Source organism: Thermobia domestica, chromosome 15 (genome assembly GCF_964235325.1).
Source record: "Thermobia domestica chromosome 15, izTheDome1.hap1.1, whole genome shotgun sequence".
Classification (NCBI taxonomy): Eukaryota; Metazoa; Arthropoda; class Insecta; order Zygentoma; family Lepismatidae; genus Thermobia; species Thermobia domestica.
Genome location: NC_137468.1, coordinates 27,271,664 through 27,295,459, shown reverse-complemented (window position 1 = coordinate 27,295,459; position 23,796 = coordinate 27,271,664). Strand labels below are relative to the sequence as shown.

The 23,796-nt window shown below is 37.6% G+C and overlaps 1 protein-coding gene across 1 annotated transcript in view; it reads right to left on the bottom strand.

Moving 5' to 3' along the window:
* The window catches only part of LOC145672143 (alkaline phosphatase, tissue-nonspecific isozyme-like), a 689,601-nt gene that overhangs the window by 205,507 nt on the left and 460,298 nt on the right, over positions 1 to 23,796 (bottom strand). Inside the window, exon 3 of the mRNA XM_081741467.1 lies at positions 15,716 to 15,890. Coding sequence (XP_081597593.1) covers positions 15,716 to 15,890 — 175 coding nt within the window. The remainder of the gene's footprint in view (positions 1 to 15,715; positions 15,891 to 23,796) is intronic.

The following is a 23,796-nucleotide window of genomic DNA, read 5'->3' as shown; positions in this document are numbered from 1 at the left end:
GTATTGTGCATACAAAAGGTTGTGTTGCAATTCTTCATGTCTTTTACACTCATCTGACATACTAGCACTTTTCATATTTCGTGATCAAATGTTTGGAGGGGTCGGCGCCCCACGCTTCCGTTTTCCCCAGGAAAATACGAAACTCGTATTCCCTCATTTTTTGTCTACAATATCTGTGCACAATTTAATTCACTTCGCCTCACTTCTTCTTGCCTTTCGGGCATCAACTTTCAAAACTTTGGGTGGGTTCTTTTGCCCCCTACAACTGTTTCTCCGCAGAAAATAAAAAAACGTATTCCTTTATTTTTTGCGTATTGTCCATACAGAAAGTTTCTTTGGAATTCTTGGTGGGCTTCACACACACCTGACAATCTGTTACTAGCACTCTTGATATTTCGTGATCAAAGGTTCAGAAGAGTCCGGGCCCCAACTAACCGTTTTTTTTAGGTAAATACGAAACTCGTATTCCCTCGTTTTACGTCTACAATATTTGTGCAAATTTTCATTCACTTCCGTTTACTTTTTCTTACTTTTTGGCGTCAAATTTCAAAATTTTGGGATGGGGTCTTTTGCCCAATAAAACCGTTTTTCCGCAAAAATAAAAAACCCGTATTCCTTTGTTTTTAGTGCATTGTCCATACAAAAGTTTCGGTGCAATTCTTCATGTCCTATATACACATTTGACATACTGTTAGTAGCACTTTGATTATTCGTTATCAAACGTTTGGACGGGTCGGCGCTCCACACGACTGTTTTCTCTAGAAAAATACGAAACCCGTAACCTCATTTTCTGTCTGCAATATCTGTGCAAATTTCATTTACTTCGGCTCATTTCTTGTTTTCTTTCGGGTGTCAACTTCAAAATTTTGGGTGAGAGATTTTGACCCCTAAAACAGTTTTCCGCAGAAAATAAGAAACCAGTATTCATTTATTTTTTTGGTTATTTTGCATACACAATGTTTCGTTGCAATTCTTCATGTTCTTTACACACATCTGACATACTGTTACTAGCGCTTTTGATATTTCGTGATCAAAGGTTTGGAGGGGTCGGTGCCTCACCCAACCTTTTTCTTCAGCAAAATACGAAACTCATATCCTCATTTTACGTCTGTAATATCTGTGCAGAATTTCATTTACCTCGGCTAATGTCTTTTTACCTTTCGGGCGTCAACTTTTAAAATTTTGGATGGGGTCTTTTGCCCCCTAAAACCGTTTCTCGCAGAACATTAGAAACTCATATTCCTTTATTTTTTGCGTATTGTCCATACAAAAAGTTATGTTGCAATTCTTCGTGTCCTTTACACATATCTCAAATACTGTTACTAGTACTTTTGATATTTCGTGATCAAAATGTTTGAAGGAGTCCGTGCCTCACCCAACCTCTTTTTCCAGGAAAATACGAAACCCGTATTCCCTCGTTTTAAGCCTTCAATATCTGTGCAATATTTCACTCACTTCGGTTCACTTGTTCTGACCTTTCCAGCTTCAAAATTTAAAATTTTGGGGTGGGTTGTTTTGCCCCATAAAACAGTCTTTCCGCAGAAAATAATAAACCCGTATTCCTTTATTTTTTGCGTATTGTCCATACAAAAAGATATGTTGCAATTCTTCATGTCCTTTACACACATCTCAGATACTGTTACTAGTACTTTTGATATTTGGTGATCAAAGGTTTGGAGGGGTTGGCGCACTACGGAACCGTTTTCCCCAGGGCAATACGAAACCCGTATCCTCATTTTACGTCTGCAGTATCTGTGCACAATTTAATTCACTTCGGCTCACTTCTTCTTGCCTTTCGGGCTTCAACTTTCAAAAGAGGCTATAGCCTTTAAAACCGTTTTCCCGCAGAACATAAAAAACCCGTATTCCTTTATTTTTTGCGTATTGTCGATACGAAATGTTTCTTTGGAATTCTTCATGTCCTTTACACACATCTGACATACTATTAATAGTACTTTCGATATTTCGTGATCAAAGGTTTGGAGGGGTCGGCACCCGACGCTTCCGTTTTCTCAAGGAAAATACGAAACCCATACTCCCCCATTTTATGCCTACAATATCTGTGCACAATTTCGTTCGCTTCGGCTCAATTCTTCTTACCTTTCGGGCATCAACTTTCAAAATTTTGGGGTGGGTTATTTTGCTCACAAAATAATTTTTCCGCATAAAATAAGAAACAAGTATTCATTTTCTTTTTGCGTATTCTCCATACACAATGTTTCGTTGCAGCTCTTCATGTCCTTTACAGACATCTGACATACTGTTACTAGCGCTTATGAAATTTCGTGATCAAAGATTCGGAGGAGTCCGTGCCACACTTAACCGGTTTGTTTTAGGTAAATGCGAAACCCGTATACCCTCATTTTATGTCTACAATATCTGCGCAAAATTTTATTAACTTCGGTTCACTTTTTCTTCCCTTTCGGTGCCAAATTTCAAAATTGTGGGGTGGGGCCTTTTGCCCCATAAAACCATTTTTCCGCAAAAATGAAAAACCCGTATTTTTTTGTTTTCAGCACATTTCCCACACAAAAAGTTTCGTTGAAAGTCTTCATTTCCTTTACACACATCTCACATACTATTAATATTATTTTTGATTTTTTGTTATCAAACGTTTGGGAGGGTCGGCGCCCCACCTAACTGTTTTCTCTAAGAAAATATAAAACCCTTATCCTCATTTTAAATCTGCAGTACTTATGCAAATTTCATTCACTTCGGCTCATTTCTTCTTGTCTTTCGGGTGTCAACTTTCAAAATTTTGGGTAGGAGCCTTTGACCCCTAAAACAGTTTTTCCGCAGGAAATAAGAAACTCGTATTGATTTATTTTATGGTTATTTTCCATACAAAATGTTTCGTTGCAATTCTTCATTTCCTTTACACACACCTCACTATTACTAGTACTTTTGATATTTCGTGATCAAAACTTTGGAATGGTTCGTGCCCTTTCCAACAGTTTTTTCCAGGAAAATACGAAACCCGTATTCACTCATTTTACGTTTACAATATGTGTGCACAAGTTCATTCATTTCGATTCACTTGTCCTTGCTTTTCGTTCGTCAACTTTCAAAATTTTGGGTGGGTGCTTTTTCCCGTAAAACCATTTTTAAGCAGAAAATAAAAAAAACAGTATTCGTATGTTTTTCGCATATTATCCATACATTAAGTTTCATTGCAATTCTTCATGTTCTTTAGACACATCTCACATACTGTTACTAGCACTTTTGATATTTCGTGATCAAATGTTTGGAGGGGTCCGTGCCTCACCGAACCTTTTTTTGCAGGAAAATACGAAACCCGTATTTCCTCATTTTAAACCTACGACATCTTTGCAATATTTCACTCACTTCGGTTCACTTCTTCTTATCTTTCTCGCGTCAACTTTAAAATTTTGGGGTGGGTTCTTTTACCCTATAAAACTGTCTTCCCGCAGATAATAAAAAAACGTATTCCTTTATTTTCTGCGTATTGTCCATACAAAAAGTTTCGTTGTAATTCTTCATGTCCTTTACACCCATCTGACATTTGTTACTAGTACTTTTGATATTTCATGATCAAATGTTTGGAGGAGTCCGCGCCCTACCCAGCCGTTTTTTAAAGGAAAATACGAAACCCGTATTCCCTCATTTTATGTTTATAATATCTGTGCAGAGTTTCATCCAGTTCGGTTCACTTCTTCTTACCTTTCGGACGTCAAATTTGAAAATTTTTCGTGGGGGCTTTTGCCCCCTAAAACTGTTTTCCGCATAACAATAAAACCTCGTATTCTTTTATTTTTTACCTGTTGTCCATAGAAAAATTTCGTTACAATTCTTCATGTCCTTTACACACATCTGACATACTGTTACAAGCATTTTTGATATCTCTTGATCAAGGGTTTGGAGGGGTCCGTGCCCCACCCTACCGTTTTTTTTCAGGAAAATATGAAGCCTGTATTCCCACATTTTACGTCTGCAATGTCTGTGCACAATTTTATTCACTTGGGTTCAGTTATTCTTGCCTTTCGCGTGTCAATTTTCAAAATTTTGGGTGAGTCTTTTATATTAAACCTTTACTTTATGTAACTTTTTCTTTTTTAAAATTCTTTTTTTTGGGGGGGGAGAAGGAGAGAAATGTTTTTTCTGATATGTGTCTTTTGCCATTCATCTTTTTTGAACTGCTTAAGTAAGATCGTTTTGTAACTTTTGATGTCATCCAACTCCGTCACGATAATAAAATTGTCATTCTTAACAATTTGTTTTATTTCCTTATTTTTCAGTTTGCCACACTGGTATATTTTTAACAAAATTGAGGTTTGGTCCAACGCTTTTCGAATTCGGAACCAACCCAACCGCCGAGCTTTTTGGGTTGCCTGCTATTGCAGGAAAACGAGAATTGCAGGTGGTAATGCACTTTTCGAGTCGTGTATACAATGTATGACACATTCAACCACTTGTGCTTGCTTTTGTTATATTGTCAATTACTCTACGTTAAAAACTTGCTCACAAAAAGGAAACACAGATTAGTAACAAGACGAAGAGAGGGACATTTGAATATGCCTCACAATGTTAAAAGTTTCTCCGTTGTACGGTAGTAGCTATTTTTCTACAGAGTGCGATCAATGGTCGATGAGACACCGCATACTGTGAAGGAACTATTGTAAAGAGAATCAGAGCTTGTGAGGAACCTCACACAGGCAAATCAACAACAAATAGAGTTTTGCAATGTTTAACTAGTCTCCTCCACTGAAATAAATAATATTGAGATAGGAAAACCTTTATTTTTATTTAATTTTATTTATTTATTTATTTATTTATTTATTTTTCCAACAACTCCAATAGTACAGAGAATTTCACACCCTTATCTGAAAATGAATAATTCTCTGTTACGAAAATGATGTGGTACTCATAAACATTTTTTGAATGGAATGTTTGTCTACAGCTTCCTCAGATAACACACACACACACACACACAGAGTGTTATATACAGGGTGTTTGAAACCAACATCTACATCGTTTGGAAGGCGATTCCTCGCATGTTTGAGAATCCTAAGGTATTCACACAACAACTTTTATAAAGGGAGTTTGGCTACGAGCAAATAATTTGAAGTACTCACCAACTATCTCTATAAAGTGGAAGTACCGCAGGATTCTGAAACATGAATATTTAGATAGGGCACATACTAGTTCCTAAATAAAGTTTTGATCCGACTACGATAGATCCCATAGTATTTGAGCTTTGGACCTTTAAAGTTCATGTTTTCGGCAGCCTATAACTCCGAAAGGAAGCATTTGTGCACCTAGGTTGGTCTATACATTTTGTCTTATCTTGGTGTCAGGAATCATCTCCCAAACGTTGTCCAGCCCCCGCCAAGTGAACTTTGTGGTGGACAAACACCGTGTGCGTGGGTTTTCTCGGGGTTCTCCCGTTTCCTCCCACTTTCTTCATTCCACCATTTCATTCATTACTCATCATCACCTTCTCCTTTAGCCTAACCGGCATAACCGTGGGACGTAAAACTCAAAGATTTCATTTCATTTCCAAACGTTGTCGGTGTTCTTTTGAAACATCCTGTATATCATCTGTTATTATATTCTGCACACTTCAGCTTCATCGACACCCCTTTGCGTAACGTACATGTGTATAATGGGAGTTTCCATTCATTCTGTGTTTGTATACAAACATAAATGAATGAACTAAAAAAAAAAATAAATAAATAAAATAAAATAGATTGGCACCCACTCAGTACTCTTAATGGTAGAGATATTTTTTTTATTGAATTTCTTTGTATTTTATTTGCAATTTAACGTATGTACCCGCTGTATAATTGAAAACAATATATATTCACCTGCAAGGTAATAGTCTAATAATAAATTAAATAAACAAAATCCAGTAGAGATGATTAAATTTAAATACAGCTAAATTATTTATGTAGATATATTCCCGCGGGGTTTCAGTACTGGTTATTCTACTGTTGGTTAGTTGTGTCATTTCTTGATTAATTAAATATTTTTTTAATTGTAGAATTTAATTTTAGTTTGTTTCTATCAGAGTTGACTCGGAATTTCAAATGCTACTTTTATTTTTATTCTTGATACACACATATTCATACTGTGAGGGTTCGACTCACTGTAATGAATGGTCTACATTCTCGTCAACTGCGTTGATTTCGTAACCTGATCGTGATGTGAAGCCTATCTTAATATTAAGTTCCTTTCTCATTTCCTCGATGTTACATAAGAATGGCATAAAAAATATCAGTGATTAAAAATAAGGCTGAAAATAAGGAACTTTTAAAAGTGCATAGATGTATCGCCACATACATTAATGTGGAAGACTTAAGCACGGAAGTAAGTGTCGCATGCTGTACCACACCCAAACAGAGACGCCACAGGACATTTTTCCAAGAAAGAAATGAAAGACCGATTTCAAAGGGGGACGGGCAGATCGATTCCAAGGGGACAAAAGACCGATTTCAGGGAGGAGGCAAAAGATTGATACACAAACACAATCGCGAATACGCACACACTTTGATGCATTCGTACACATGATACATCATATAAAACAACAGACCAGTATCCACGGGGGGCTAGGGGGCCAGGCCCCCCTAAATTTCCACTACCCCCCTAAAATTTTCATGGTAGGCTTGCAAATGAACTATAATATGGTTGGGTCGGGCCCCCCTAGCTTCTATCGGTCCCGTCCTAACTTCTACCGCCCCCTCTACATTTTTGGGCTGGCTACGGGCCTGTAAAACAACCATTATTTAAGCACATATCCTTATTAACTGCGGTAAATAAACCGTACCATTATAGTGTTTTATATAAAGGTATTAAGTACTATATGATGCAAATTAGTATGTTTTGATATTCCAAGAAATCAAAATCTAGAGAGGGCAACTGCCCCTCCTTGCCCCTCGCTGCGGGCGACCATGGTCCCAAGAGCCATATATTGGTGAAACTTGAATCATAGAAAATAGTTCTACATGATACGGGATATCGTCGTTTTCAGTTTAATACAAAGTGTAAAGCAGAATTGAATCCGTTTTATCTAGTGTAAAGCAGAATTGAATCCCATTTTATCCAGTGTATACCTGAGCGTCAAGGTGGGGAGCTATAGCCCCTATAGCCACCCCCTTGCATCCGCCACTGGTTTGGTATATGCATAATCTCTGGACATATTTGATCGTTTTACCATATTGTGGAATTTAAGGAAATTGCCATTTTAAGAGGTAGATGGGGTATAGGCCCTAAATACCATAATGGGAATTACTAAAGAGGCAATTGTCTGCTCCACGATGGAAACCAATAAATGTTTGAGCTAAATACAAGAGCGCCGATTTCTCTGTAAATTTGGGGGGGGGGGGCATTCAGATGCAGAAGGTAGACATAGATTTTGAGACAAATTGCACTCAAACTATGCCAAATATTGTATATTTATAAATACAATAAGGGGCCCTCATCAGCTTTAGGAGGGGGGGGGGGGAGGATCGGAACCCTTGGCTAAATGAAGCATTTTTTTCAGTGAACGAATTAATGTGTTTTCTTTTTCTATGAGGAAAGCGTACTTTAGTAATGTTTCAATGAATATCAGGAGCTGATGAGCAATTTATATGTAGTTTTGTATTAAAATGGCTATAATGAAGATAAATACTTATTTTAGTTTCACTTTAAACGAAATCTGAAGTATAAATAAAAAAATTACAGCTCTGGTTTGCTTGAAATAAATCCCGTGAGAAATCATCTCACGGAATGGAATGTACTCGTACGTATATACATCGATAACTCTCGCGAATAGCATATTGATCACGTACTGTTATCAGGCGGCTTAATAACTCGGAAACGACCAGAACAACATGTAAGTCATAATCACCACAAATTGTCATGTACAGAGAATGCAGTAGATAAACCTCTCTCTCTCTCTCTCTTCCTCGCTACTCACCAATCATTTTGCAATGTACCGCAATACACCATTCAAAACGCCAGATTGTGAATAAGCAAATACATGTAATTCTGCTATACATAAAAGGTGTTCGGGAAACAAGACTAAGTAACTTTGGGAAATGAATCATTACAGGAATAAAATTATGGATCAACATGGGTACGCAATTGTGTCATTTTAGTCTTTGGTAGAGCTATAGTCTACCGAAAGTTGATCTCAATGATAAAATAACGGATTGTAATTCGAGAAACAAAATGTCGGATCAAGGCCAGGTGAAAGATTATTGTGATAATTTAGATCCTAGATACCATTAAAGCACCAATGGACATGCAACAAGGGCGACTGCAGAGTTAGCCTCAAAGTTAAGGAAGTAAATTCACTAGATCTTCTAGAAACGAAAAGTGATTATTGTTGGCTACGAAACGAGACCGAAATGAGGTTTTCTAACTTCGTCTCTTAAATTTTGTAGAAGTATCGTTTCGTTTCGGTTATCATTTCAAATTATTTCGAAATGTTTCTTGTCGTCTTATATGAACACACACACACACACACACACACACATATATATATATATATATATATATATGTGTGTGTGTGTGTGTGTGTGTGTGTGCACCAATAACTACCAGTACATTTGAAATCTTTAAAATGATTTTAGGTATCTGTGGTTTGAGTGTGGAATTGCCCTGGAAATGCTAAATGTCTGCTCTCGGTGAATCCTCTCCCTTCAACGCTCAGAAAATTGACGTAAATTATTACCTTTGCAAAACTCTGCTTTCTTTTAAGCCCCAAACGAACACATGACAGCAGATATTTTCGGAAAGCGCTGCTATTTTAAGTGCTAGCTTCTCGTTTTAGGTAGTGTATATTTACAACGAAGGGGAGGGGGCTGCACGTGCACCTTTGCACCCCCTAAATCCGGCTCCATATATATGCTCTGATTTTTCCCCTAATTTTATCTACAAGTCCTCAAAATATTTCCGCGTCACGAGGAGTCCACGAATGGCGTGATATAACAACATTTAAACAACTGTAGGAAACTGAGCAGCTGCTTGGAGAAATAGAAATAACATTCACACTTTTATATCTATTTCCCAACAAAAAGTGAGAAACAAGTAAGTCCCCTCCAATCAGAAGTAAGCTCACTCAAAACCTTGGATTTCTGCTTAATGTTACCAGCATTTATACCCTAGTTTGTCTACTGTAATTATGTGTTTGGAATACAAACATTTCTGTACATAGACTAGTGCTTAGCGTTCTAGGTTTGCAATCAGGAAGTCCCACACGAAAATCTGATTACCAACAACCCTAACTGTGCTTTTTCTAAGTTTTCCCTCGGTTTTACTTTCTTCTGATTGTTGGTAATAATTGTGAATTGTGTCAGAGTATATTGTTTATATTGGTATCAATGGTTTTATGTAGAATTCTATTAACTAAATACGAGAGTTTTTTATATTATTATTTTCATTAAGCCTTAAAGGAAAGAATTACGTGAGATAACAGAATGTAGATGAGAATCAAGATGTTAATTGGATTTTATTCATCTCCTACACCCATAGGCAAAGTCTGCAATTCAATCATTGCGGAGTAATGAGCATGAAAATATATCAAGTGCAGTCAAAGCGCACACGTAGTGTAAGCTACATGATGTAATCCAGGCAGAAGAGCATAGCAAAGTCTCAATTCATACTGAAATAGCAAAGGATTATGGAGAGAACTTTACAAGTGACTGCTATGGGCACGACTGCTGCAGAGAGTTTAAAGAAGAAAACTTTGTAGGTAATGTTTGTGTGCACGACTGCTGCAAAGAATTGAAGAAAGCAAACTTTGTAAGTAATGTTTGTGTGCACGACTGCTGCAGAGAGTTGAAGAAAGCAAACTTTATAAGTAATGTTTGTGTGCACGACTGCTGCAGAGAGTTTAAAGAAGAAAACTTTGTAAGTAATATTTGTGTGCACGACTGCTGCAGAGAGTTTAAAGAAGAAAACTTTATAAGTAATGTTTGTGTACACGACTTCTTTAGAAAGTTTAAAGAAGGACCTACCAACATACACAAGAAGGACATTCTAAGATGGAGGTTTATGATGATAGACCATCTTTGTGAATGCGTTAACCATGTGGTTCGTGAAAGGTATAGATGATGATTTCAGAAATATTTAATCTTTGAATTTCAGCGAACTCGGCAGCGACCTGGAGGAAACGAATTACATCACATTCTTACACTTGGAGAGCGTTCCAATTGCAGTCTGTGTGATCTTGAAACTTCAGGGAACTCAGTAGCCGCTTGAAGAAATCGAGTTTCGTAACGTACTTCGCACTTAGATGGCGGTCCGATTGCAGTCAATATCTGAACTATCTGATGCTGGAAGAATCAGGGAACTCAGCAGCCACTTGGACAAATCGTATTATATCACTTTGATCGCAGTTGCCGGGAGATTCGATTATATTCGATATTTTTCCACGTCTACTACTCCATAAAGAGTTAATAGCAAAGGTTGCCTATCGGTGTGAACATGGGTAACGTGCAACAATCAGCTTCATATTATCACGTCACGTCATCCCTTTCGGATCTTCTCTAATAGCGTAACGGAGGTTGAAAGAAAATAGGACTCGTATGTTTTACGATGTGTTAATTTCCGAGCTCCGAATCTACAATGTTAACTTTCTTGCTTGACTTACATCACATAGCATCACTCTTCCAAATCAAATTTTGTATTTAAGCGAGATTGAAATAACATAGGTAAGATTAAAATACTTTGTATATAAATCAGTACCATTCTGTGCAAACATATTTATAACATAACCGTACTGAACAAGGGACGAAGACATTACATTAAGTTCTCAAGTATAGAGGAATATTTTAATGCGTAATTTACAATATTGACAAAATTAAATCAGAGCTTGACTTTGACTTGGGCACCTGAAAATGTTAGAAGAGTCTGAAAGAAGAAGTGAAAACATAGATTAGTAGTGTTTGTTTAAACTTTATAAAATTTATTTGCGTCAAATATTGTTCATCCATTTTCTCTAGCTTTTCAATATGTCTTGTGCTTTTATTTCAGCGTTTCTACGAATGTTATTTCTTTTCAAGCTCCGCTCATCCACCTGGTGAGAACTATGTGAAATGACGAAATGGAAATCCTCCGCAGAGATACGATTTACTGTTTAATAGTTGTAGTGAGCTTTAAAACATATGGAAAACAATTAAGTTCCCACCACGCGTAATCTTTGTAATATAATTTGATACTGGTCTTTTAATTTCAGAGAACTCAGTAGATAGCTCAGACGTCATATTTTACGCCTTTCATAAACATACGATGCTCACGTTCAGTAAAGTCATCTGAAGTCATAGATTTCCACTCTTTGCCATCCTTGTCATTTATGCCGATAAGGTAGTTATTCGGTTAAAAGAGAATTACAGGGGCCCCGTAATTTTCAACTTTTTGGGGATTAAAATGTAGATTTCGATTAGCTGTGACCAATGGCAGAACTTTTGGTTTCTGGAACCGACCACTTCAAGGTCAAATTAGGGGTCAAAAATAAAAAGTGAGACCATTTGAACAATGCGGACCAGTGATCGACTGGGGCGACATGGGTGTCATTTGATTCGTATTCTCACGTACATGAATAATTGATATGCCATTTTCCCGACAATTTCTTGACATCAAAAATTAACGAAAATCTGGAATTTTGTATCTTGGATTTTCGTTAATTTTCCGGTACAAAATGGGATTTTTGGGAAAAATGGCATATGAATTATTCGTGTATGTGTGAATATGATTCGAATGACACCTATTTTGTCCCAGTCGATCACTGGTCCACTTTTCTCAAAATCCCAATTTTTCATTAATTTTCGTGGTCAAAATAGAATTTTTCGGGAAAATGGCATATGAATTAGTCATGTATGTGAGAATACGATGGTCACAGGTCTCATTTAGTCACAGGTCCAAATTGCCCAAAATCACGGATTTTCGTTAATTTTCGGGGTCAAAATAGAATTTTCGGGAAAATGGCATGTCAATTATTCATATAAGTGAGAAAACGAATCGAATGACATTCATTTCGTCCCAGCTGGTCACTGGTCCGCATTGCCCAAATATTCCCAATTTTTACTTTTGACTTAATTTGACTTTGAAGCAGTCGGTTCCAGAAATCAAAAGTGACTCCATTGGGCACAGCTCACCGAAATCCACATTTTAAACTCCAAAAAGTTGAAAACTACGGGTCCACGGCAACTCCCTTTTAACCAGTTATTCCTTAATTCTTTGCTGTCATAGGTTTCTATCTCTTCCCCGTCCTCGTCGTGTACACCGGTAAGTTCTTTAAATTCTCTGATGCCATAACTTCCACCCATGACCGTCGTGTTTTCGTAAGATCTTATTCAGCAGTTATCCACACCACTGTCACTTATTAAGCTTCCTTCATAACTGTTATTCTTTCAAAGACGAATTACGACTGTATATTTAGCCTGGAGAAATTGAATCACTTGGTATACCCATCGTTTGCACTGGATAAGCTTCTACTCTTGCTAGTCCACAGTGACTGAATGACAGTCTGTCTATCGTTGTAGGGAATGGACAATACGCAATGAAAACATATTTAAAACATTGAAAACAAACCTCACAAGTGCAATATTATCTGCAAACCCTACGTCCTATGCATTTATTCATTCTATTTCCTACCAAATCCTGTTTTGATTATGCAGACTATTTTTCACTATTTCACCGAGATAGATATTAAACAATTTTGCCGAGAGACAGCATCACTGTTGAACTTCTCTTCGAAATGCATTCTCCTCTGTCATTGTTTCCTTATTCTAACACGTACTTGTTGGCTCATGTGTAAGTTCCTTATGAGTCTTTCGATCTTTCTATTGAAAACCAATCTTCTTTGGAGCTCCCAACAATTTCCAATTCATGCGATCAAAAGCGTTTTCTAGGTCAGCAAATGTAGCGTACACCTTTTCCCTTTTGCTATAAGCCTTTCACCTAACACCCTTAATAATCCAATTAAATCTATTGTGTCCTTACCTCTCCTAAACCCGAATTGTTTCTCTTCAACTTGTTCTCCCATACAGCCTTGTGTTGAATATTCGAAGCTAACTTTCTGCTGCATGCTATATGAGACTAATAGTTCTATAATTTTCTGACCTCTCTGAGCTCGATTTCTTAGCCATGGGCATCATGACCATCTTTAGAAAATCTTTTGGCACTGTTCTGTTTCATATAACTCATTGCAGAGTCGGAACATTTTTTATATTTTTTTTGCCCTTCCTTTCCATATTCTTAAAGAATTCGATTAATATATTATCTATTAGGTTGCTTTTCCTTCCTAATCTCTAATATAGCTTTCCCAAACTCATTTATCATCCTCGTGTACTTTATTTTCTACTTCAATATCTAGGTCACACGGTCTATCCCTACTCTCATATTTCCCGGCCCCCGCCAACTGAACTTTGTGGTGGACAAACACCGTGTTCGTGGGTTTCCTCGGGGTTCTCCCGTTTCCTACCACTTTCTTCATTCCACCATTTCATTCATTACTCATCATCACCGTCTCCTTTAGCTTAACCGGCATAACCGTGGGACGTAAACCTCAAAGATTTCATTTCATTTTCCTACTCTCATATGAGTTATCAACCTATTCTTTCCATCTTCCTAAGACATCACTTTTCTTGATGACTACCTTCCATTATTTTCTACTATCATCGTAATACACACTTCTTTCCTTCCAAGTTCCATAGATTTCACCTTCCTGTATACTTCCTCATATTTCCGAATCCTTTCTAATTCTTCTATGTCTTTCTCTTGTAAAACTCTTTTCTTGCCCTGTCTATTTCCATTCGTAACTTATTGTTTCACTTCTATATCAACCAGTTTCTACGTTTTCCTTTCCCTCACTTTCTACAATTTATGTCCTGTAACCCATGGTTTCTTGTTTGTTTTGTGTTCGCGGTAACCCAATACTTCTTCTGCAGCCTGCTGTATGCCTAGTTTAATACGCTTCCACCGTCTGTTACTAGCTCTATCTATCCTTTCCGGGTTTGAGTCTTTTTCTTCGAATTTTTCAGCGAAAAGATTTTTCGCATCCTCGTTTTTCAACTTTTCAGGATTCAACTTCTTCTTGCCTACTTTTTTTCTGCCTACATTTTTCAGTTGAATATCCACTTCGGCCAGCACAAAGTTATGATCAGAGAAAATACCGGCCTCAGAAAGAATCTTTAAGCTATTCAAGCTGCTCCGATCAGATACCTTTGCCAAATCATAACGTTCTCTGTCTGATATCTTTGGTCGTCTAGTGAAGATTTTCAGGTATATCTTATTCTCTTTTGCTGCAAGTGTTCCTAGTGACTAGTGAATTCTATCTACTGAAATTGTCCAGTCCCTCTCGTCTTTCATTTCTTTCGCCTAAACCATATTTGACTACGACGCTACCTTCCAGTTCTTCTACCACAACTGCATTGAAATCTCCCATTACAATTACGCATGCATCCCTCTTCTCCTTGCTTACAATTTCTACTATTTTCTCATAATTTTTCTCTTCTTCTTCAGTTGTATGCGAAATTGTCGGTTCATACTTCTGTATCGCCACTAGATTCTACGTTTTCCCTTTATTGGAAATCCTTAGGTGTGTAGAGATATGAAATTTCTTATTTAAATTCTTTCAAATAAAATAAAAACAACATGTTTCAGTATTTTTGTGTGTGAGTGTTTGATCTACAAGGAAAGAAAAGGGCTTTGTAGTATGCTAACATATTCTACCTCAAAAATTCTTAATCTTAGAATTGAAATGAATGTTCTTGTTTAACATTTCACGGCTGTGCTCTGAAGCTAAGAGAAACGATGAAAATGAGAATGTTTGAAATGGTAGAATGATTAAAATGGGAGGAAACGGATGATACATCGAAGAATCTCACGCATACGGTATTTGCTCACTACAAAGCCTACAGGGTGCAAGCTGCGATTGAACCAGGTATCATATGCACCACTGAGACAACGCGGTTCCCTTATGTTTAGAGAAACTAAATTTGATGTTTAAATTGTTCATTGATAGTATTTAAACACATGCTTTTCCATTTCTGTGTTTGACCTAAAACCAAAAGAAAAGAGGTGGGAAGAAAAGGGGTGGAGTGGGGCTCACTAAGATACCCATATCAAGGAATTCATTAGGTTTAGAGAATTGGCAGTGGCGTATTTACGATTTTGTTTCGGGGAGGGCTTTGCTAACTTTCGGGGGGGGGGATTTGCCTGAAAATGTGAAAATTCTGCAAGATATTTCATATACTTTACTATAGTAAGATTTGGGGGGGCTTAAGCCCGGAAGCCCCCCCTAAATACGCCACTGAGAATTGGAATTTACTCTATTCTATAAAATAATAACTTTATGTGTTTGTTGATATTTGACACAGATAAAGAGTGGATTATGCTGGTACTGTGCCGCCATCTTCAGTTGCCTGGCCCGGCAGAAGTTTGTCAGAAATTTCATTCGTCTACAAACCATGTCGCGGGCCGGATAGACCTTTACAGGAGGCCACATCCAGCCCGCGAGCAGTGGTTTCGCCATCGCTGTTACAAGTAAAGTAATCATTAGATCTTAGTCTTCACGTGTGATGAACAGAGATCTTTGCTAGTATCAGCATAAAAATCAATTAACATTGCACTTTTTTTTTTTTTTGCCGAAGAAAAGCACTTTTCTTTAACAGGAATACAGTACAGTTATAGAAAACACAAATAAATGAAATAAGGGAGACATTTCATTGTACTACTATCTTAATAAATTAAGCTTGCCTGGACTTACCTTCTCGTTGCGCCCAGTCGATAAGAGATGGCACTCGCGCGGAGAAACTTGAAAAACAATTTTCGAACGTTCCTCGGTTATCAAGTCCTACAGTTTCAAAATTTCCTTTTACACCACACATTAACGCCGTCGCACACGCCGACGATTCGCCTATCTGAGCATCGTTATTGTAAGTCTGGAAAAAGAAAATAAAAACAATGCTTACATTTAGGAATGCTGAATTTGTAAAATAATAATTTGTAGTATTTTTAAATATTTAGTAACAATAAATATATGGGGACTTTCACACCTGTTGGTAGCACTGTCGCTCTCTTTTCTTCAAACAGTTGGTCTAGGGTTGCCATATTCAAGGGCACCGATTTCTCAGTAAATTTGGGGAGGCCCATTCAGATGCAGAAGGTATATATATGAGGATTTTACGATAAATTGCATTCAAATTATGCCAAATATTGTATGTTCATAAATACAATAGGGGGCCCACATGAGCTTTGGGGGGTCCGAGGCCCCCAGGATCGGCGCCCTTGGCCATATTACCCGATTATAGCGGGTACCACTCGATTTTCAGATCCTATATTCGTCCCCCGCTTAACCATCTCAATCACGATAAACCATCCGCTTTTTAAATTGGAGAAAAATCTAAGACGGCTTTGTTGATGAAGTGTTGTTATATTCAACGTAAAACAGAGGGCGCGGTGGCTCAGTGGTAGAGCGTTTACCTCCGGTGCTTGGAGTCCCTGGTTCGATCCCAGCTCGCGCCATGTGGACTTTGTGTTGGACAAATACCGTGCTCGTGGGTTTTCTCGGAGTTCTTCCGTTTCCTCACACTTTCTTCATTCCACCATTTCACTCATCTCTCATCATCAGTGTCTCCTTTAGCCTCACCGGCATAATCGTAGGACGTAAAACTTAAAGATTTCATTTCGTTTTTTCAACGTAAAACGCTACATCTGTGTGACAATCTCAATCGCGACTGAGTTAAAAATTTGAAGTCAGGCTCAGGCTGTGAGCTATGTGTTCACCTAATCTTCATATATTCAGAAGTGAATCAATTGAATCAATAGCTCCGCCGAGCAACGTTGCAAGCGACAATTTCTCTCACGTTGAGATTTTACCAAAACAACGGTATTGTAATAGAAGTTGCAATTCTAAATGTAACATCATTTGATATAAATGCACTGTTTGAAACTGAAAAAGTAAATTTAAAGCCTATATACAACCAACATATAGTATTTTTTTTTTCGATTTCTGTGAACTTGGATTGTTGTTACTTGCAACGTTGGTCGGTGGAGCCTTCAATTACGGTATCCTTAGCACTTTGTTTAGATCAGATTTATTATTAATATTTTCTTTTCTTTTAAAATGTTTATGGACCAAGATTCCTAAACACATATGTTTTACCTTTCTTATGATAAAAATTTAGAAATTATTGTGTGTTAGTTAGAGAGAAAATCGTATGATCAATATTTGCCATATATCGCTTACTTTTTTCTTAGGGTGTGGGGGCTTGCCTTACAGGTATCTTACTGTAATATTTACTTTACAATTCGAGACTCACATTTGTTGAACTTAATAAAACATTAAAGGCAAAAACTAAATTTTCTTTACTTTAGTTTTGTTAGAAAAGTACAATGGAAGTGTCACTTAACAAAGAAATCACACACACACAAATGGTCCGAAGGATCCCAGGTCAGTATTTGTAGTACAAAAATTCACATCAGTCCTTACGGTTTAGAATTCCCAGCTTTTCTAATTTTAAAATATGGCAATCCTAAGTTGGTGAAACATATCTCTTTTTAAACATGTGTATAATTATCCAGGGATCGAGTTGAGCAAATACGAATTATCATTAACCAATTGAGCATGTCATGACGAGTTTTGCATGTAAAAAGTTACGGATCTAAACACATGACTTCTATGTGTGTTGTTTTCTTTGGCAGTTGTTTTCTAATGTAAATGGATTTGGAAATCGCAACTGTCGTAGATTTTTGTGGTTCTTATCCTGGCTGTGTTATCACACTGCTGTGCCTGTGTTTGCATACGGTACAGACAGGGCCGGATCCAAGATTGTCTGAGGAGGGGGGGGGGTGCGCCAATAACTACCAAAATAACCAATCACACTGAAACTCTTCAAACTGACATGCGAAAATATTCTTTACACCTTACAACACTGATACATAGAACGAAGGGGAGGGGAGGGGAATATTTTAAAGAGGGTCACAAGTGTTATGCAGGAAAAAAATTATCTGCTCCTGGTTTCTGTTTTCTTCCCTACTTGACAAATGCTATATTGTTTTGCTTGGTAAATCCTTTGCCTTCAACCTTTTGAAAATCGACTTAAACTATTGCTTTTGCAAAGCTCTGCTTTCTTTTAAGCCCAAAGGGAAACATGGCGGCAGAAAGTTTCGGAAAGTGTGGCTATTTTCACTGCTAGCTTCTCATTTTAGATAGTATATATTTACAACGAAGTGGGGTTGCACGTGCACCTTTGCACCACCCCTAAATCCGGCCCTGGGTACAGATGTTTCGGCGGGATGAAGATTCCCATGTTTTTGATTGTCAGGATGATTGACTGACATTCCTCCAACAGTTGCCTCAATGCTGGTTTCGTAGTTCCTCAAGCTGTGGTGGATCAAGCACGGGGCCGGGGGGCATAGGCCCCCATTTTTTGAGTGAGAAATAAATAATTGAAGCTATTATTTATATATTTTTTTAAAGTTTATAGTAAACTCATGCTATAGTGCTGCCTCCCTCCCCAGTTGTTACCTTCTATATGCGCCACTGTCTTCAAGTAATGAAAGTTCGAAGTCCTTATGAATTTGTACGATCCATGTGTCTCTAGAGTGTCCTGTGACAGCATGTGCGGCTTTGTTTTCGACCACTTGGTGGTGGCAGTGGGAAGTATGTTGCCATACAGGATAGGCGTATATCAGGATGGGAAGGATACACATCTGATATACATGTCATTTTGTTTCTAAGGTCAGTTGAGAGCTGAGGAGCAATGGGCAAAAGGGCTTTGAATCATTGAGTAGCTTTCTTGGCTGTTCTTTCCAGGGGTTCGCAAATGTTGGACGTCGGTCCGGGGTGGCTCCAATATACTTGGCCTTCTGTTGTGGGGGAGTATGATTTCTGTAGAGGAAGATGTGATAGTCCCTTTCAGTACACAAGCTTTTTTTGTGTGTGTGTGAATTCCGCGAGTTCAGTCTTGTCGGCGCTTAATCAATTAAGATATATATATATATTTTTTTTGAAGCCAAGGTATTAAATTATCATTTTCTTTGTGTGGTTGCCTGTAAAGGCCTGTAAAGGAGAGAAATGAGTAACCTTTGTTTAAAAAATAAAAATTAAATAAATTTTTAGTTTTAAATCCTCTGGTTCAATCCTCGGCTTAGTAAATTTGTGATAGACAACATCATGTTTATGCACATTCCTGAGGTATTTCCGTTTCTCCCACATTCTCATTCCACCAACGCTTTCGTCATCATTCATTTGCCATCAACCATCTCTCGCAGACTAAAGTGCAGAACTCTGGGACGTTAAACTGTAAGATTTAACTCCTTTTCCAGATGTTACGCTGAACGACTAAAGGAGACTTTGAGTTTTTTTTTTGTTGTTGTTTTTTTTTTTAGACAGAAATTGAACATGTTTACACTCGGATGTTCCATATAGAACAGGACCTAAATGTCTAATTTTTCAGCATTTTATATGTTCAAATAGCTGCTATAAATTAATTAGGTTCGGAAATGAAACTAACGTTGTTTCACGATTGCGTTGCAAAAATAATACATTTAGAAATGTAATTCACAATAGGAATCGAATTTCTAAAATGTGCGACGAAGTATATTTTGAATTTATCTGGGCTCAACTGCCTTACTTGACGCTTAACATGGATGGATGATTTACATCTGAACATGTCCTCTAAGAAGAAAGTAGTAGAACAAATTGGTATTTCCTAATTCCGAACAGCTGGTTGATACCGTGAAGATTACTTGACCCAAGTTTAATTTGTCCCGAAAGTTGGATCCATCCAGTATTTTGAAATCTGATGAGACTGAAGCTCCATCTACAAGATTGCCAGCTAAAGTGGAGATATTCAGTTGAAGTAAATTTCAAGGGCGCCGATTTCTCTGTAAATTTTGAGGGGGGCCCATTCAGATGCAGAAGGCGTATATGAGGATTTTAAGACAATTTGCATTCAAATTATGCCTAATATTGTATATTGTTAAATTCAATAATGAGCTTTGGGGGGGAAGGCGCCCCCCCAGGATCGCCGTCCTTGGTAAATTTGCATATCTGAAGTTAGGGAATAAATCATCATGGCTTTCAATTATTTGCACTTATTGAAAATCGTCTATAACAAGTGTGATGCAGCCATCTTGTATTTGGAAACGGCCCGTGAATTTGACTTGTGCCTGAAAACAGTTTGTAATCTGTATCATCATTTCAGTATACCATATAGTAAGTCAACTTTCTGCAAGGACTGTTTTCACATAAAGCAAAACCCGACCTTTTTCTCAAATACACCTCATCATGCAGGCCCGCAACCAGAGGGGGTCTTGGGCCCCTTAACTTTTCGTGGCCCCTCCAGACCTCAATACAAAAAACACAATTTAGATATGTGTAAGAGAATTTTTAATGACTTGGCCCCCCAAACCTATGTGGCTTGTTTTGGAACCTGTCATCATGGATTGGAATTTAAATTTACTCTGTTGTGTTTATATTTAAATATAGTTCTGTGTTTGTTTACATAACGGAATCTAAATTAAGTAGCTCTCTTCAATCTTTGAAGTCAGATTTCTATTACTTAATAATGTTTAAAGTAATGGGTTAACGTTACAATACCAGCTACCGCTTCAGCTAGTATACTCACTCAGAAACTAGAAATTAGACTCTATTTAGTTTTATGAAAATGGGTCAAAACTTCCCTGACCTCAACCTAACCCGTTCCTACCCTTACCCTACTTATCCCTATCTTACTCTACTCTACCCTACCCTAGTCTACTATACTCTTTCAAAGCAGTCCTACTTATCGATGCGTAGCTGGAGTGTGTATTGTAAAGTTTACCCGAAGTCTTCTTGTTTACCTCATCTATAGGTTGGTAGGCAATATGGAAATTTTAAAACTTTTCTCTTGCTTGAGAGAGCTGTTTTATACTTTGATAAGGCCTCTTTTTCGTAACTGCATCTAGATGTTCTATCCTTGGTCTTCCTCTTCCTGGTTTTCCTTCTGCCTTTCCCCCTATCAGCACAGTGATCCAATCGGAGTGTAGAATAAGATGGCCAAGCATGCTGTTTCTTCTTTTTCCTATTATCTTCTGATCTTTCGTCTTTCATTAGCTTCCTTTAGTACGTTTTCATTCCTTTTCCTTTCGGTCCATGATATGCGCAACATTCTGCGCCAACAACATATTTCAAATGCTTTCTCCGGCTTAGATATTTCAGCTTTTCTCAATGTCCATGTCTCTGATCCGTACAGCGCCACGCCCCATACCAGTGTCTTAATAAATCGTTTATGAATTTCCTGCGACACATTTCTTGATGTTAGTAGTCCTCTTTTCCTACTGAATGCTTGTTTAGCCTGCGTTATTCTGGAACTTACGTCTTTGTCACTTCTTCCGTCCGAGGATATTAGACTTCCTAAATAGGGGACCGTTTTAACGTCTGCGATTTTCTCTCCATCTAGCCATATGTAATCACCACAAACACCAAAAATATGAAGATTAACTAAGATTAACAATTACTGCAGAAACTTTTATGAAGACACAACTCTTTATCCTCAACTGAGATTTAGAACTACACATCATAACCAAATAACGCCAATCAACAGCATTTTAAAAATAAATATTGAAATTTGTGTCTTTGTTGCTCTTCATATGGTGAACCATAACGCATCAAAGGAATTTAGATATAGTTTCAACATCTGTAGCAGAAATATTGGGTAGTGCCAAGGCCATGCCGTGGAAAATCAGCGCCCGGGGCGAGAGTATACATATATTCCAAGCAAATTTCCTATCTTTTCCCTTTTTTCTACCGAATTTTTCGCCCCCTTATTCCGGCGCCGTCGCCCCGTTCGCAACCCCTTCTCCACGGCACGGCCTTGGGTAGTGCAAAAGGTCTAACCGTGTTCGAGGTGCATACGGCAGTGCGAAGAGCACAAAATGTAACACATCTAGGACTGTGTATAATCAATAGCGTGATCAATGACCTCCTACCATCTTTCAGGTAGAAAATGAATTCCATGCCGATAAAATTCTGCAGGTTTGGAGTTGAAAAACGCACGTAAAGCCATTTTCACAGGCTCCAGTGTGTGAAGGAGATTTGCAAGGCTCGAGAAAGATGTAAATCTGTAGTGGCCAAATCAGAAGAATAAGTCGGGTGAATTTTCGAAACCAACGACGACAAGTATTTTCGTCAATTCCATTATGTTTGTTTATTGTGGCAGGCCATGGCTACACTAGTGTCCTTATCGAAATCAAACGGCAAACAGAGATGTGTCCCTAATTGGTCTCCATTTGATCGGCAAACACTCTCTCCAGTTACGAGCCACTAATACACTCTCGCTACCTGGTGCTGCTGTAATGTTCTTCGGATAACATAATTACCAATTCCACCTCTTGGAACTTTATATATTCGGTCACAACACCTTTCATCAGCGACCAAGGGCGGATTTAGTAGATAAAGATTGGGGGGGAGCAGCAGCCAGAACCCAGATTATGATAGGTATATTATGAGTTTATTATAAACTTTCAAAAATATATAAATAATAGCTTAAATTATTTTTGTCAGTCAAACAACTGAGGTGGAGGGGGGTCTAGGTTCACCCGGCAAAGGGCTAGATCCGCCACTGCCAGCGACCTATCAGAAACGGGTAGGAATTTTGCACGTACCCAATTCTGTATTTCCTGTCATCAAGACCTACATTACTGGCAAACTGATTCGAACTTCTTTCCATTACTTATAATACATTTTTACAATTTTAGAGATAACGTTGGGCAAACTAGCCACTACTAGATTTATTTCCATCCTTTGGGAGGTGTAAACAGACTCCAGATAATAGCTATTTAGTTCTTTCCTTACCAAGTATCATATAGCTCATCACTTGTCTTGCTCTATTTGTCAACATAAGTTAAATTGCCAGTTTGATTTTAAATATGAAGAAGGCTAGCAAATTGCTGTTTAAATACTTTTGAAATCGCCTAACCCAGTTTGATAACGGAACTAACGAATTTACGTGAATAGAAAAATTTTCAATTCTAAGATTCATATTTTACTTTAGTTGACATCAGTGACGTATTTAGCGGATGGGCTATCGGGACTCACCCCCCCGAAATAAATTTGTTATATGCACAACATCATTAAAATTTGTCAGCCCCAAAAAGAAAAATATAAGTGCTTATTCACTTGTTGTGCATAGTCCCTCCCCCCGAAGCAAAATCCTAAATACGCCACTGGTTGGCATAATAGAAAACTCGCCAAAAACTTCAGCTCATTGCATTTAGGCTGCTCGAATTTCTATAAATATGCGTGATTGAATATTTGATTCTCAAGATATGTTGTATGCTTTTGAGATATGTATGATTTTATTGTTGTTTTGTCATCAGTAGATTAATGTAATATCTGTGTGTGTCAATGCGATGAGTGACACGGCTTATATATAGGCATATTCTGCAATAATTTTGTAATTATATTGCCTTTTCGCTTGGGTGAACTTTGGTTTGCTACATCTATTTTCCCCATTGCATTGCCATGTAAATTATTATTCGATTCATCATCTATCGTTGACAAATGAACTGGATATGAAGCAAGTACCTCTTCGTTTAAACCATAATATATATATATATATATATATATATATATATATATATATATATATATATATATATATTGCCAGTTTTGTGTTTACTTTGAATGAAAAGACATGTTTAATTTTAAACGTAAATTAGCTTTCATAGTAGCAATAATTATTTGCACACATAGCGGAATGTACGTATGTAATATAATATTTCATGTCAAATATAAAATCTTAGCTATATGAGCGATCGTTGACCCTTGTGGTTAACTTTGTTTTTAAAGGGGGCAGACTA